The sequence below is a fragment of the Orbicella faveolata genome, unplaced genomic scaffold, assembly GCF_042242905.1.
Source record: "Orbicella faveolata isolate gen_17 unplaced genomic scaffold, um_ofav_v1 contig_24, whole genome shotgun sequence".
Classification (NCBI taxonomy): Eukaryota; Metazoa; Cnidaria; class Anthozoa; order Scleractinia; family Merulinidae; genus Orbicella; species Orbicella faveolata.
In genome coordinates, this window is record NW_028301552.1 from 22370982 (window position 1) to 22387500 (window position 16519).

At 40.5% G+C, this 16519-nt stretch overlaps 1 protein-coding gene and 1 pseudogene across 1 annotated transcript in view; one reads left to right on the forward strand and one right to left on the reverse strand.

Annotated features, from left to right (window-relative positions):
- Positions 1–684: 684 nt before the first annotated feature.
- On the reverse strand, positions 685–2368 carry LOC149110905 (uncharacterized; annotated as a pseudogene).
- A 3150-nt stretch (positions 2369–5518) lies between these two features.
- Positions 5519–16519, forward strand: part of LOC110057454 (uncharacterized) — a 15924-nt gene continuing 4923 nt past the window's right edge. The window contains exons 1-2 of the mRNA XM_089292691.1: positions 5519–6192; positions 9005–9072. Of these exons, the coding sequence (XP_089148817.1) occupies positions 5892–6192; positions 9005–9072 (369 nt within the window). The 5' untranslated portion in view covers positions 5519–5891. The remainder of the gene's footprint in view (positions 6193–9004; positions 9073–16519) is intronic.

Sequence of the window (16519 nt, forward strand, 5' to 3'; positions counted from 1 at the left end):
TGCTACGTGGTGTTGACGAGACCTATAAACCATATTGAAACAGCTGCCTACGGCTGCATTTTGGCTTTCAGTTTGACTCCACCGTTCAACGTAGTTGGGATCAGTTAACCACGTTATGTTCCAGTGGCCCTGAAAAGCACCATTAATTGGGGGAGATAGTTAGCAACGATTTGTCAACAGTCAAACCAAAATGCTCCCCAAGTACCCTCGTGCTTTATTTGTCAAACCCACCAAGAGGCTGTTGACAAATCGTTGCTGACTACCCCTGGTCGGGCTAATATGAATTATTTCATATATACTTCACATCATTTCACTCCTCACGGGAAGATATGAACTCAACTAAGGTGGCCGAACACAGTTTTCGCGCGCACATTTGCTGATGCAATTCAGCGCGCGCACAAGGATTGCAAAAAACAAGCATGCCGTCAATAGAGCAATCATTTTATTTACTCAACACCCGCACTATCTGTGCTATTTTTCTCTATAACTGAACGCAGTGTATTGATGGCCTTAGTCTTTTATTACAAAGATATGCTAGAAAAGGTAACGATGCAAAGGACCCAGCGATTCTCAGCTTTTTCTTTATTACCGAAAGAACCGAGTTAAATGCAGCGCATGCGCAGTAAGTCAAAAAATTGCGATTGAATAAAAAAACTGCACTCTCGGAAATACTCCTATTTCTCGAGAACCCCTCATTAGAATTTCACGAAATTTGGCACGAAAATACTTTAGGAAATAAGTAACTGGAGTATTGAAAATAATTGAACTTTAACAAAGGAAGTTCTAGATATTCCAGTGAACCTTCAACAAGGGATAATTAAAGATCTCTCTGTTAAATTAGAAAGGAAAAATAGAGACAGGCCTGCACGGACTCCCAATGTGGTTTTTGTGGTTGCGTCGCATTATCAAAAGCCTTAAAATTATAGTTTTGCTCTTACAAGCCTGTCTTTTAGAGATTTACCTCTTTTGTAAGATATGATCGGAGGCTTTTTAAAAATTGTTTCCAGCAGAGGCTGATTTTCTATGAAACTCCAGTTTTCCATCACGATTTTGTTAAGTTTCTTTACTGCAGGGTGGTATGTAGTGACAAAAGGCAATAGTCTCTCTGCCGTTTTTTGTTTTTGCGGTTTAAGAGCTGATTGTCTTGAGTCAGAGATGACCTCTGACAGGGACCTTTCTATATATTTCTTCGGATACCCGCGTGCTTCGAGGCTTCGTTTGAAGTTTGCAAGGCACTCAGGAAGGCACTCTTCAAATGTTGTTTTTGAAGAGTTTGTTCTAAGCAGTCTTACTGCTTCGCCTTTGATAAGCCTCTTTTTACCCCCGGAGGGTGGCACGGGGTGAAATGGGTATATTGAAAGGTTTCGGTCGGCTTGTAGTGCGTTTTGATGTCCAGGATGGATTTTTCTGTGAATCTCTCTCCTTTGAACACCACTGTATCAAGGAAAGTTATTTCGTTCTCTGATATTTCGGCCGTGAATTTTATTGTTGGGTGGAATGTGTTAGCTTGTTCAATGAAACGATCCACTTCATTTCTTTTACAGTCCCAAAGGGAGAAAACGTCATCAATGTAACGTTTCCATTCTCTTGTCTTGGTATTGTTTTGTTGAATTAAATTTTTTTCGATCTCCGCCATGAATATATTTGCAAAAGACACTGCTGTCTTTGTGCCCATTGCGACACCATGGGTTTGGAGATAATTTTTTTCCATTGAACTCAAATGAGTTCTCTGTTAGGATTACACCAACCATTTCCCTTAGATAGCATGTGGGGATCGGAGGATCATAGTTGTGGAACGTCTCATATGCTTTGCATACAATTTCTGTTCCCTACTCTTGTGGTATATTTCTGTATAAGTTAGAAACGTCCATTGTTGCTAAAATTGTGTCTTGGCCTGTCTTTGTTTTTTTCTATAAAGTTTATGAAAGCAGTTGTATCCTTTATGTAGGATTGTTGTTTTTGTGCGATAGGCTGTAACAATGTATCCACAAAAGAGGACATTTTTTCAGTTGGGCCGTCACAACCTGAGATGATCGGTCTTCCGACCAGAATAGGTTTGTGGATTTTTGTAAGCGTGTAGAAGACAGGAATTCTAGGCGGGCTGGTGGTTTGAGAAAGCCATTTTTTTGTCATGTCATCGATGTGTTTGCCCCGATGCAGTTGGTCAATGATCTGGTAGACCTTTGTTTGTGTGGTGTCCACCATCGGTGCTCCGAGAGGTTTATAGTGCTCTCTGTTCTCGAGTTGCACTTCAGCCTCTTGTATGGTGTTAACTTTTGAGAATCGTTACAAGCTTGTTGCATGCAAATTATAAAGAAAATCTAATGACTAGATTTTCTACAAATAAACAAAACCGATTTTAAAGGCCTGTTTACAAATATATTCATGTTGCCATGGTAACGACACATACGTCAGCTTAACCATCAAAAAACCAAAGTTTGTGTTGATAGCTTGCTTGCTGCCATTTTTGGCAACCAAGGGATCAAGGGTTTTAGGGAAAAAGGTGAATGAAACACAGGTATCAAAAACTGTGTTCAGCCACCTTAATTGACCTCGCTCCCGATGTGTGGCTTCATAGCTCAGTAGAGCATCGTACCGGTATCGCGGAGGTCACGGGTTCGAATCCCGTTGGAACCCTGATTTTTTCAGGCTTCTTCTTTCCAATGGCTTAAATTGGAAAATTTACTGAGATGACCATTCTTCACTTTCATCTACAACCGCAGTTCAAACATGAATTATTTCATATATTCTTCACATCATTATGGTCACCTAACGTACTATGGGAACCACGAAAGTAGCGGCCCAACTCTACCGGATGTCACTCATGAGAGCCGATCGATTACACTAAAATCGTTTAATTTATCCCATAAATCGGGGATCCACAACCTTCGTCATTCATTTGGGGTCAGTAATTATCATATACTTGTCATTTGTTCCGCTAATAACCGGAAAAATTGTCAGTTTCACAGGTAAACGGTCTTTCAGCCGTTTACATAGCATGTCGAAAGATGGAAATGTCGAGAGATGGTCGAAAGATGTCGCGCGTAACACTGAAAGCGGGTGTAAATTTAGTTTAAAAAAAAAGCGCCGAGACATTGCTAGTGCGAACTACTCGAACTAGTGTGAAAAATACGTGTCTTCTCGTATTTTGCAAGATACGCACAAGTCATGCAGACCATGACCTCTACCGCCATAAATAAAGGAAAAGAAACCAAATGTCTCTCGTCTAACTACTAAAAAAATAGCGAAATCAGGCCTGCCGTCGGACTACGTCTTACTCTCGTCGACAAGTCATGTGGGATCTTTAACGTCTCCTGCCAATTTAGTGTGAGGGTCGAATGAGGGGGTGTGGGAGATATGCACAAAGCCAACATCACCGACCAATGACGTGATCATCTGAGCCGAGACAGATTTCTTAATACGCAACCGTCATGATCTTACAGTAAATACTGACCAGTTATTTTAAGACCTAGCATACGTAGCAGCCGTTTCCTTTTCTTTTCCAGGCGAAGAAATCGAACAAGCGAGCGAGCAAGTGGGCGAGCGAAGAAGCGCGCCTGGGGTGAGCACAAAATTGGGGAGAAGTGGGGAGGGGGTGACCCCTGCTCCTTATTTTTCGCACTCGCTCACAGTTTCGTTCCCTTCGCGTGCTTTTTGGGAAACGCCTACTACGCAGGCTATTTAAGGTAATTCCTCTGAAATAAAAGTGACAATAGATTTTTGTTCAAACTTTGTCCACTGAATATTTTGTCATTTGTCACTTTAATTTTGAAATAAAAAAGGGGGGTGCCCATGCTCATTAAGGAGCAGTGAGGCATTGAAAATGCCCCATTTTGGCATTATTTAATGCTTATTATAAGAACGCATTCCCAGTAATTGTAACATCTTTGTGAGCCCGGACTCATAAGAACACGCATTAAACTACAGTCGATACAATGTGTCGGACACAAATAAACGTTTTATGTTTGATTCAGACAGAAAGCTAAATCCTTGATTAAAAATTTGAACCAAATTTCTTGACGTGGTTACCGACTGCAAAATAGAAAAGACCACAGTGTATCTGCTATTTTTCTTATTTATTCAATTTTCAGCAATAGAAATTAGATCAGTCTTTTCTCACGTAAAGCTTATGATTAGTTGATTACAATGACTGGAAAAAAAATTGGGGTGCCCGTGCTCGTTGGTGAGCTAGAGCCATTTTTCAACCGACAGAGCTCAATATCAAGGCAAATCCGTCATGTTTTCAATGTGTGCGTGCACGAACGCGCGCTAATGACGCCATAAATTATGCGCAGTAAGGATGCGCAATGCAAATGTGAGGAATGACCTTAAGATCATGGCTGTTGTTCCTGCTGGGAATTGAATCGCCGATATTCTCTCTCGGCGGTCTTATCATAATTTTAGGTTTCATCACTGTTTAGCTACATTAGACCGTGTAGGCGTGCAGGATGTGCGAAAATTTGCAGATATTTCAGCGACAAAATTGCATGCAGGACAGTTTTCAGTCGTTGACATTAAAAACAATCGAAATGGGGTAGTTAAATGTGCTCATTGCGTTTTCAGTTTCCAGTTATATACGCAGATCGTTCGCTATTACGTCAAATCACAGTACCGGCCAGGATCGTATAAGAAATGATCAGCAATGCCAGAACGGCACTAAAAGAAATGTACGTTGAAGTTATTATCGAAACGTTTTTTTGCGTAGTTTTGGTTCTAAATTTAACCGTTTTCTTTTCTTTTACAAGAATTGTCCTTCCGTTTCAACCGTATATACATCTGTCTCAACGACGTTTTCAGAGAAAATCATCTACTATGATAGTAGATGACCTCTACTAAAAATACTTTGGAACGACTAATGTTGTGACAGATCAAGATTTCGCATATTTCGCTTGTGCTTTATGCATTCTGGACATTTTTTCAATTTGTAAAAGAGTCTCAAATTGGTGAAAAATAAAACTACTTTCATCACGAAATCAAGAGCAGGAAGTCGCTGGGAATGAACTCTGTCACTTTGTGCAAGATCAGGCATGCCTGCCACCGTGGGACTTCCAAAACAACTAATTTCTTACCATCCTAGCTGGCCCCTCCTTTGTATTGGTAGTCTCATTGTGTAACTTGCGTCCCAGCATGGATGATTTTTTACCTTGTGGCGGGGTCCTGCAAAAGGACCTTTAATTTAAGTATGGGCTGCCTCGAAAACTCTTGACCTCAGACTCGAAAAACTCAGCAGACCCTCTGGTTCTCTCGAAAACCCAGACCATTAATGGTTTATTCTGCTCAAAATGGAATTTAGGAAGAATCCATAATAGGTTATATCCGTTTGCGAATGTCCGGTTCTGCAGCGTGGCTCTTTATTTGTATTACGAAACCGTCTCGCAACTTGGCTCGAATGGCTTCTAAATAACTAAATTTGATAAAAGTTGTTTCATTTTTCGGGTCTGAATTTTCGAGACATCCAGAGGGCCTGAGGTCTGCGTTTTCATGATCTGAGTTTTCGAGACAGCCTTTTAATATGTTGGTACTTGTATTGATAAAAAGTTCTAATTCACAAAACAATATCTCTTGCACGCTTTGCGTGCCTATGTTCTGTGTTTTTCGAGGACAAATCGACTGTGTGACTTCACACTGCATTCTGCATTTTCGTTTTTATGTTTTTCTTTTTACAAAACTTTCTTTCTTAGGTTATTTATAGTCTGTAATTTGTCATCACTATAAATTAATTGCTCTCAATTATTTTCGTTTATTCTTTTTCTTTTTCAATAAAATGTTATTTTTTACGGAATTGCATTTAGTCTGTCGGTGCTTCAATACAAAGCAACATTGAGCTTATATTGGTCGCATAAAGAAGCTCTATTCCCAAAAGAATCAACTCGAAAGGAAGAAAGTTCAAGATGAATGAATCACCCAAAGCATTTCATATAAACTCGGGCTATGAAGATTACGACACTGACCCGACTTCAATGGAACCCGTTCAATTGAAAGCATTCAGGATTCAACCAGAAGAGATATATGAACATTTAAATTATGATCACCGCAATCTGTACGACAAACTAGACCTTAAGAAAACGGAACCTGCTCAAGGATCAAGTCGCGCCCTATTGGCCCTGATCATCATTGTGTGTTTAATATCTCTCGGGGCTCTTCTGCTGACACTACTGATGTTCTTCGGGATAATCAGACCCTCAAACGAAGGTCAGAACATAGAGTAATTGATGTTGGAGAAAACAAAATGTGTAATCCCTTAGCATGCAAAATTTTGTTTGGAATGCTGAAAGTTATATGAAAACATTCCGAAGTTTCGAGGATAATCCCTTCATAGAACTATGGACCTATAGATAGCAGTACAAGGTTGATTGCCGGTACGACTTTTCAGTTCATTTATTTCAACCCAGTTGAGTTCTCTGAGTCCGCACTCCTTCCTGCTGTTGACCAGTTAATAGGTCGAGGTTATCAGTACGAGACTGTAGTGAAACGTGTTAATTCGAAAGTATAAGCACTACGCTCGAAAAGTCGCACTCGTATTTAATCAGCTAGAAGTATTCTTATCTAAACTCGGGTCCTTTGTAATAATTGTGTTTCTGGCGGGAAAAGCTCGTGCTCACAGCACTTAAGTCGCCAGTTGACGTCTTTAAAAAGCAAACGATTAACGAATGCCAGCCACGTCCGTAAAGGCAGCGCATAAATGAAACACAGAATGACAACACAATAATGACAATTGCTGTGGTTCAGTACACAAGTCCTTTTTTTTCGAGAAAAAATACAGTCTCCTTAGGGAAAGCGGGCTTTTCACTTGTAACTGTTTTACATTGGGGAATTAAAGTTTACGGAGGTAACAGAGCGGAATAATTTTCCCTAAATAAATTTAAGGAATGCATACAATGCGATAAAATCTAAGTAGGAACTAGGAAATGGGTTAAGAAGAAGTTATCGGTTTTCTGAGATAAATCCACGTCTGCAGCCACAGTACTAGTACTTGATCTGGTAATGAATTTTTTGTCTAGTGGAGTGTACGTCTAGAACAATAATGATATTTTCGTCGTTTTCGTATTCAATTGACAAATCTCAGGTGTCATTTTTTGGAACAAAAGGAAGTGTTTATATAAGACAAGAGTTCAACTCCCACAGGATTAATTTGGTACACCAACATGGCCGCCGTTTCATTGTCTTGGAGCACCATAAGGGAGTTTTAGCAATAAAGACGGCGACGCTGAGGACGACGCCTTGTAAAAAAAATGTATTTATATTTTAGCTTCGAATGTCGCAACTATATAAATCTCTTTAGTAAGCCTATCGGTTTAAAAACTTGCTCAGGCTAAACATGCACCGACAGAGTTCAATTCCAAAAGAAGATACGAAAAACTATCTATTGCGGTACACGTTTTCTAAAATACGTAGAAGTTGGTCAATTCACGTTGTTGTTTTACAGAGGACGGCGAAGAAATATACCAATGAAGAAGTCGAAAACTGTGAACTTAGCAGGAAGCGCTTAATAATATAAGTGAAAGAAAAGCGTTCAGATGCAGCGGGAGCCAGCGTGACACTGAGAGAGGAAGTCCTAAAACCTCGAAAATGAAACACTTGGAAAATTAATAATATACATGAAAATATTGCTCGATTCTGATTGGCTGAGAGCTGTGCAGTTCAAGTGTAACACCAGTGCAAAAAGTGTAACACCATTGCAAATTACACATCGTAATTCTGGATTATGATTGGCTGAAAGACAGTAGGAAATTTTCTAAGCCAATGACATCACGCAAATCTCTAAAATAAAATACTTGAAGTGTCTAAACCTCGAAAAATAAAACAGTCACCAAGTAAATACCCAAATACTCTAAAATTGCAAAGAAACACTCAAAATTGAATCAGTCGGGTTAAAATTGAAGGATGCTCTCCGCGTTAATTACTTTGAATTCTTAGAAAACGAGCATCAGTTCTAAAATGAAAAGCTGTAAACAAACCGCAGACTTGTGAGAACTGAAGTTCGTTATAGGAGTTCATTGTTGTAAGAGTGAATCGAAATCAAATTATTTCATTTCAGATCTTTTTTTCCAGCGGCTATCAGTCTCCGCCTTCAAATAAATAGGGAGTTTAAGAAGCTACGACGGCGACGCCGAGGAAATAGTCGATTAAAAAATGAATTTATATTTTACCTGCGAATCTCGCGATACTCCTAAGTCATTTACTTTGTTTATGACTGTCAAAACTATCACGAAACTGAATCTGGGACACAGAGACAAATTTGAAATAGAAATTTACAAAATTAGCCGTTGTGGTTCACGTTGTTCAGACAACGCGGAATTTGGCCATTTTACGTTCCTGTTTTGCAGGGGACGGCAAAAAAATGCACCAAGAATCATAACGCACGTGCACAACCATTGTTCTGCTCATTAAACCTTTTGTTTAGCGACGTTCCCGTTGCCGTTGCCGTCGTGGCTTTCTTAAACTCTCTAATATATACGTGGAGGTTCAGGATAGCAATAGACCATAATGAGCAGCATGACCATACATCGTGGACTTTTGGGTGCCTTATGCTTGTCACTGTATGCTCCGTCATATGCAATTTGCAAGGGAGTGGCTCTAGCTTCTCCTGTACCTCGAGGTTTCCCGCGGCCATCTTGTAAATGTACGTTTCTATGAGTAAAGTCTCGTTCGCAGTTCACCTCAGATTCTTGCTGTTGCATCGACAATACTTTAACAATGCTTAGCTCGTCTTTTTGAGTGCTTCGATCAGTTTCTTCACTTACTATCGAGCAATGGAGGCATGATGAGCGCGATGAAAGCAATCACAGTTAAAATTGTCTGTGGGACAACAGTAAACGTTTCTGTATTCATACAGAAATAAACGATATTTAGTTTTTCCTCTATTCATTTATGGAACCAAGTAAATTCAAGGTACCTAAGAGATCATTTAAGTCATTAAATACCATAACCAGTCTTCAATATTTTCTGGAAGATAAAGCCACTCAAATTTCCATCTGAAGCTGATTGTTATTTCTATTTTTAGGCTCTGAATCTGTTTTAGCCAAGATAAAGACCTTTGAGGAGAATATAACGAACCAACAACTGGATTTGGTAAGGAGCAACACCATTTTGTCATAAACATGCTCACCATAGGTTGGCTGAGAGACAACGAGCAAGTTAGCAGTAACTATCACCTCGTTTAGTTGTCCGTTACAAGATTGTGGTCACAAATGCATCTCGAAGTAGAGGCAGAAACAAATGCAAATTTATGGACAATTCAAAGATAATTTGCCAAATATTACGATCCATCTGATGGTTTTAAATATGGTTCAGCAGATAAATACGAGCATTCGTTTACACCAATGTACTTTCATTATACAGTCGAACCTCCGGTTGCGACCACCTCTCCTCAGCGACCAGTTTTCCAAGATACCAAAAGTTTCCCAGTCAAATCACTATATTTGGAACCTCTTGTAAGCGACCACATCTCGTAAGCGACCGCGACCACTTTTAGAGCTAAAAGTTTGAAAATTTCTTTTGTTTTTAACCTCCCGTAAGCGACCACTTGACAGATAATAGTCATAATAGAGCGAAAATTAGATAATAAGGTGTTGCAACATTATCGCACTCCTAGGTGGTACAAGAGAGCGAAATTTCTCCATAGGAATTAGAAGTACCGGATTTTTTCTCAAAATTGACTTTCCACATGAATGAAACATTTAAAACATGGGCTAAGCATTCTGCAGTTACCATATGCTAATGAGGCGAAATTTTGCCCCAATATGGTCAAAATTCTGGTAAACGACCACCTCCCGTGAGCGACCACCTAGGCTTGACATTTTGGCTGATCGCCTACGGGAGCTTCGACTGTATTTAACAATTAAGTTTTTTAAATTCAAGAAACCGTTAACGTTCTTTTTTTAGCCTTGTCAGGAATTTAATTACCATTTGTATCAAAATGTTCCTTCAAAACTTTACCTTCAGCTCCTTCAACCACTGCACAAACATGGCTGATAGTATACGATAATTCAGCCAATCAGATTGCAGCATTTGCATCAGTGTTCAAGTAGAATTATACTAAAATATGAAAGATCTCGTTTCAGTTCTAGGAGTGGCGAATGGTACCCAGAAAATCGTGGATCTCGGAAATTCTTGATCCGATCTCGGAATCTCGGAAGCTTTTGTAACGAGTCACGAAGTCTCGTTTTTCATGTGTTTCTTTCGGTCTCGGAGTCTCGAATTTTTTTCGCAAGGTCTCGGAGTCTCGGATTTGCTTTTTTAGCAGAGGTTCTCCGGCAAAAGTTATCGCGTTGAGCGAGCAGAGTCTGTTGCTGCGTAGCGTTTACGCAAACGGCAGCATGTACGGAACTTTTACTTCTCCTATTATATTCACTCAGCCCGCGCGCATGCTCATTTGATCAGGTTTCCGCTGACAATAACCATGCGCACGCTTTGATGCTGAAATCGCACGAAAACATAGTCGGTGGACTGTATTTTTAGTCGGTTAAGTCAAAGAATTCAAGTAATTCGATTTAGATTTTATAAGTAGTTAGCCTAAGGACGTGCGATTGAAGTCTGGAATATACCGGCTGTCTTAGACGGTGTATTCTAAGCTATTGTAGAATACCGTTTCGCAAAACAAACACAATATTTTACTTTATTATGTGGCTGTGTCTCAGAAGGACTGGGAACTACCGAATTCACGAATTTGATTGGCTGAAATCGATATTGACCGCGGTCTAGATTTTCCCATCTAGACCGGCATCTGTCGACCGGTTTTATTTTGCGTTGAAAAGGTAGCAAACTAAAATACAAAAATGTTCACCATTTTCTTTTATTTTCGTCTCAATCATTTATGGAAGTGCCAAAAAGCCTGATGACAAAAAGAAAAGTAAAGAAGACGAGAAAATTTCGGCAGGTTTCAGTTAAGCTCATCGCCGTTCGCAGGCAAAATGTTAGCAACCCAGTTACATTAAACGAATTAAAGTTTCCTTCTTTGCCGTATAATAAACAACTTATTAACCGAGCTAAGTCGGTCTGTATGGGAGAATCTTGACCTCGGTCGTGTGTACAAACCTCACTGCGTTCGGTCTGTACTCACGACCTCGGTCAAGATTCTCCCATAAAGACCTCCAGCTCGGTTAATAAGAGCTAAGTAATGGTCTTTGCAGTAAAGGAGCACTACGTCAACCGGAGAACTGCTAGAGGTCGTAGAAAATACAAATGTAGATATAACCTCTAAATAAGACGTCTTAAAGAAAACGACTAACTGCATGCTTACTTTAATTTTGCTTTACTTACATTATGTAGTGTTCTTACCATGTGTTTGGTAATCCAACGTTTTGTTCTCCTCGTGCTCTGTGCTAAGTTACTTCACATTCGTGAGTCGTGCGCCGAGTCGCCTTCTAGAGCAAGCTAAACACCTTACTTTCACAGCAGTTGACCTGCACCTCTTTAGAACCTCTATTTTGATCCGTTCTTGTTAATCTGCACCTCTTTTGTTCTTTGAGCTTCTTTGGGCTAGGGTTATTATTTGTGTTGTTAACCTATTGTTAATTTTTTATTGTTTCGTTTGGCCAATTATAAAAAAACCTTGTAAACGGTGCAGGTCGCCCCTTTCACAGTGCCTTTGTCTACCCAGGAGTATAAATGGGTACCTGCCAATTGTCAGGGAACTTTAAAAAATGCTCAGTAGGGGTTAACCCTTTGAATACCAAACTTTCGCCAAAAATACCGTTTTTTACCGTTTAGTTAGGTTTTTTGGCTGCCATGACGCTAAATAAGCCTAAGTTTTGCTAAGATAGCTTTTTTTTACCAAAAGGAGAGATTTTTCGAGGATTCCGTGCAAAATTGAGCAATATTTCAATTCCGGGCATGCGCATAGGCCAAAATTTGGACTTCTTTTTGGTGCCATTACCCGTTCTCAATTTTGTTTGTTGCCCCTTTCCTTTGTTTTTTCTCGGCCCTTTTAGTCTAGCTACCTTTTGCGTTGCATGTATTCTCTGGCTACCGTGGAAATTTGAATGTTAATCACGGGCGAAGCCTAGAAATGGACCTTGATCAATCATAGGCATAGTGGACCATTTTACCACCGTTTTTGCACCAAACCTGATAACGTTGTTTTTCGATTTGCGACGTCGGAATGTCGTCGATATCTAAACCTGACAACTGTACGGACAGGCCTAGCCTAGTTCTACTATCTGCCTATCAAGAATATCTGATGACATTGAAATTGATGACGTCACAAGTGGTACAAAGAAAATGACCATGAATTACGCGTATATGCGCGATTGGAGCTCAAAGGGTTAACATGCGTCGAACTCCTCGTCCTTGCATGTTAAGCCACTTGACACGTGAAGACTTTCCTTTTATACCACATTTTACTGGCGATATCTGTGTGGAAGCCTCAGTCAGTGATCGCCCTCTGGAAGTACTGGCACTATTTTTGTCTCTGACTGCCGTTTCCATGGAGGGTTCTTTCCTAGGAATTGGGCTCAATTCCATCACACACTGAAGGTAAATAGCTTCATCAATTTCCAGATGAAAATCATCATCAACATAACTGATAGAGCCCTCGGCTCTTAGCTTACTTACAACTTGATCCAACTTGACCATGCCAGTGAACTCATAGTGAAACAGCAAACAGTCCTCTGAATCTGAAGAGTGGTGGCCTCCCACTGGAGAGTATATGTGCATTTTTGCTGCATCACAGGGTTGGTATGGTCTCCAATCTTGCACCAGCTGGTCAAACTTGTTCCAGAATCGAGCCTAGGTTTTTATCCATTTCGCGGTCGAAATTATCATTTTATTAGGTTACTCACACAGGTGGCCTGTGCAAGAAAATAATTTGCCGGCGAATTTGTTCACGCCATGACAGCCGGTCACTATGATGCTTCATTAGTCTTTCATTGCGCGGTTAAAATGCAAGCCAATACAGTTTTAGAGTAAAAGCCTTTCAAAGACGCAAGCAAATGCATATGTAGATCTCCTTAAATCGATGCTTACGAGTAGCAAGAGCTATTCAAGATACATCTTTTATAGGCAATGTCTGGTGACACGAGAATAATAATGAATAATCATGTATGAATAATTACAAAGTTAACAATTTACTTACATTTGCGTTTTCGTCGTTTCTTGTCCTCCACCCTCTCCTCGTCCATAACGCGTTACATCAACCAGTACGGAAAGTCAAACAATATTTAGCAGCTGAAGTTAGATCGCGTAGTAAGCTCGAGAGACTAACGGATGATCGTCGATGAGAAGCTATGAGATGTCTGAAGCTAGCTGACCGGAAGTTGATGACAGCGCGTGACCTCGAAAGTAGCTTAAAGTCGGGTCGTGATATGTTAATGCATAACTAAATAGTTAGCGTTTATCTGTGACTGCTATTTTGGTAGTTCAAATAAATTACAAGTTATTGATTGTATAATAGTTTTGACCACTTCCCTAAATGAGATCCAGTTTCAAGCGACCAAGAGCGCACGAATCTCACGTCTCGGGCTCGGCGTTTTGCATAATTGAGGTCTCGGGCTCGAATTTCCGAAATCGTTTAAGTCTCGGTCTCGAATTTTTAAACAACGGTCCCAGCGTCTCGGCAAGTCTCGGATTTTACCATTCGCCACCCCTAGTTCTGACGATGCGAATTTCTAGCACTTTGTTATATCTACTCTTTGTAAGGCGAGCGTCTCTCTAAGCTGGCTGCCATAGTTGGTCTCAGCTTTGACCGCCATTAGGAGATTGTCGTTGACGATAGGTCGCGCTAAAAGCAGGCTTGTAAAAACTTTGAGAAAAAACAACGTTTGTTAGCTGTTTCGTCAGGGACCGATCTGCACCATTTAATCCACAAGTTTGTCAACTGGCGAAGTGAAACAATACATAAAGAGGGTTAATAACTATCACATCAGTACCGGTACCTTTTCTTTATTTTAGATGGTGCACATTGATAATGCTTTTACGAATGGCTGACTGTTAGGACCGAGAAACCCAGGTCAACGACCCATTTGGCAAATCGCTCATATTTTGCCCAAAGATACCCGTAGGTGACCTAATTCTAAAAATCATATTTAAAAGTTCCAGCGAATTTTTACTTTTGAAAAATTCGCGAAAATTTGAAAGCGCGGTCGAGGTGCATTTTTTCGTGTAATAAAACGACCGAAATAAGGTGTTTGGGCGAAGTGATTATCGTTATCGTTATCGTTATCGTTATCGTTATCGTTATCGTTATCGTTATCGTTATCGTTATCGTTATCGTTATCGTTATCGTTATCGTTATCGTTATCGTTATCGTTATCGTTATCGTTATCGTTATCGTTATCGTTATCGTTATCGTTATCGTTATCGTTATCGTTATCGTTATCGTTATCGTTATCGTTATCGTTATCGTTATTGTTATTGTTATTGTTATTGTTGTTGTTGTTGTTATTGTTATTGTTAACAAGAAGCAGTATAAAAGAATCGTAAATAAGTCAGCTGTTTCTTTATGGAAAACTGTTTTCCTGAAAATTCGCTGTTCGCGAGATCTCTGTTTTTCAGTGAGTGATTAGTCAGTCTACAGGCACTGTTGCGCTACGTCTGCGCGGGCAGTGTCGGAAACAAAGTACATTAGATTATCTCTTTCTAAGTTGATAACGGTAAATTAATCGCTGCAGCGAATTTGGAAAGGGTGACGATACGCCCGTTAGTTTTTCCTTCAAAGGATCTTCCTCCTCCTCACCCTCTCCCTCTCTACAAAAATGTAACGATTTCTTCCCCAGCCCCCCCCCCAAAAGATGTTTGCTGAATACCGAAGAAGCCAAACACAGACAGTTTCTAAGGATAATTTCAGCAAGTGCAGTTGTTAGTTATGTCCTTCAGAGGCGCCGAGTACGGAGCCTTTCCGCGCACGGGTGGGAGAGGTGTATCTAGGCCCAGGTCTTCGCACCTGCACTGTAGCATAGGCAGTTTCAGGTTCTTTAGGGAACCTTCTATCGCCCAGGCACAGAGCTCGTGTTGGTCGCACACCAAAGGTTGCTGGAGCTGGGTTATTTCTACAACCTTTGCCTGACTGAAATTGCTCTCCTCTTCAGATGCCTGAACATGCATCTCATAAGTATCCCTTAAGCCCACTGCAGCACTTTTACGAGAGAAAAACTAGCAACCTGAGAGGCGGCTATAAAAAATTGAGATGCATGAAAAAGGTGCATATCATCAGAATCCCGGGCTCTGCGCATTTCCCGCGCAACCATTTCGGTGTCAAGCTTTCGGCCTGTCGTTTCACCCATGCGGAATTTTGTCATAAGATACGACTGCTTGTCACTGACTGCCCTGAGAGCCCAACCCTCTTTTGAAACAACAAGTCCATAGGGGAATGTCTCTCCAGCGACTGAGTACATTTCTCCAGAGACAAGTGTCTCTCTAAAGTAGACAGCCTTTGACAGACACGAATGTAGCCGCCTTGAAGACATTAATACACCCCTGCCGTGCATGGTTAACTATCCATGGAAACATCAACAGACGCTTCCTCGGTCACACCCGTTGATAATGGCACTGACGTTGAGATCGCAGTGTTCGTACCTTTTTAGAAAATGACCTGAAGTCTCCTTAAGAGAACGACGCTTCCAGCAGAAATAAAGAAAGAGTGACTGAGCGATGTCTGACTAAATTGCCAAAAGAAACCCTTGACCATTAGCATGCTCATAAAGCTTAATAGTATCATTGTAACAGTATCAGTTTATTAGAATAACAGGCCTACTGGGGTAAAGCGTAGGGACAATCCGCAATCCCCCCACCAGTGGTTCACTATCACTCTTCTGTTAAGTTTTGCGAGTTAACTGACTTGACTCGTGGCTCCCGGCCACGCCCATCTATTGGTATGTCACCCCAGTAATCTACTGTCACTACTTTAAACTTACAATCGGTTTATGTAATTTGCGAAATGTTGAACATCAGCGCAGGAGCAGTGAAAGCGTGACTGGGCTGTTCTTACGCTTGAGTGATAACCTTCACTGAGTCTCGAACATCAGCCACGCAGCACGGTTGCCGATATTATAAACACAGATTCATGTGGCCCCCGATTCTTACAGCAGAAAGCTGGGGCCCTTCAAGGCAATGTGGAGTAGTATTGAGGAGAATCGACGGCTTTTATGTATGTTTTCTGCAAGATTTTCGGATTAAATTAGTCGTAGTAATATTTTGTTTATTTGTTTGAGGTTAGACCGTTTCACTTCTTGTTTCCAATTTATATGAGCAAAATTTATCTGGAACTTGCCACTGTACTTTTAAACTTACACTTTTGATGACCGTGGTTTGATTTTGTTGTTGTAACGGTAATACATTGCCGGATTAACCTCTCGGCTTATTGAACTTGAACCGAGATCGGCAAGGGCACGATTCTGATTTGCTTCAAGATATTTCAACTCGATTAATTTACGGTCCTTTAACGTCCTTAATGCTACACAGTATTCCATAATAAAAATGGATTTTAATTAATGACAGCCTTTTATTTTCGCCATTGAAATTGATTTGTCTCTTGTTCGTGTATAATTATTGTGTTATTTCCACCCAACACATTGACATAGAT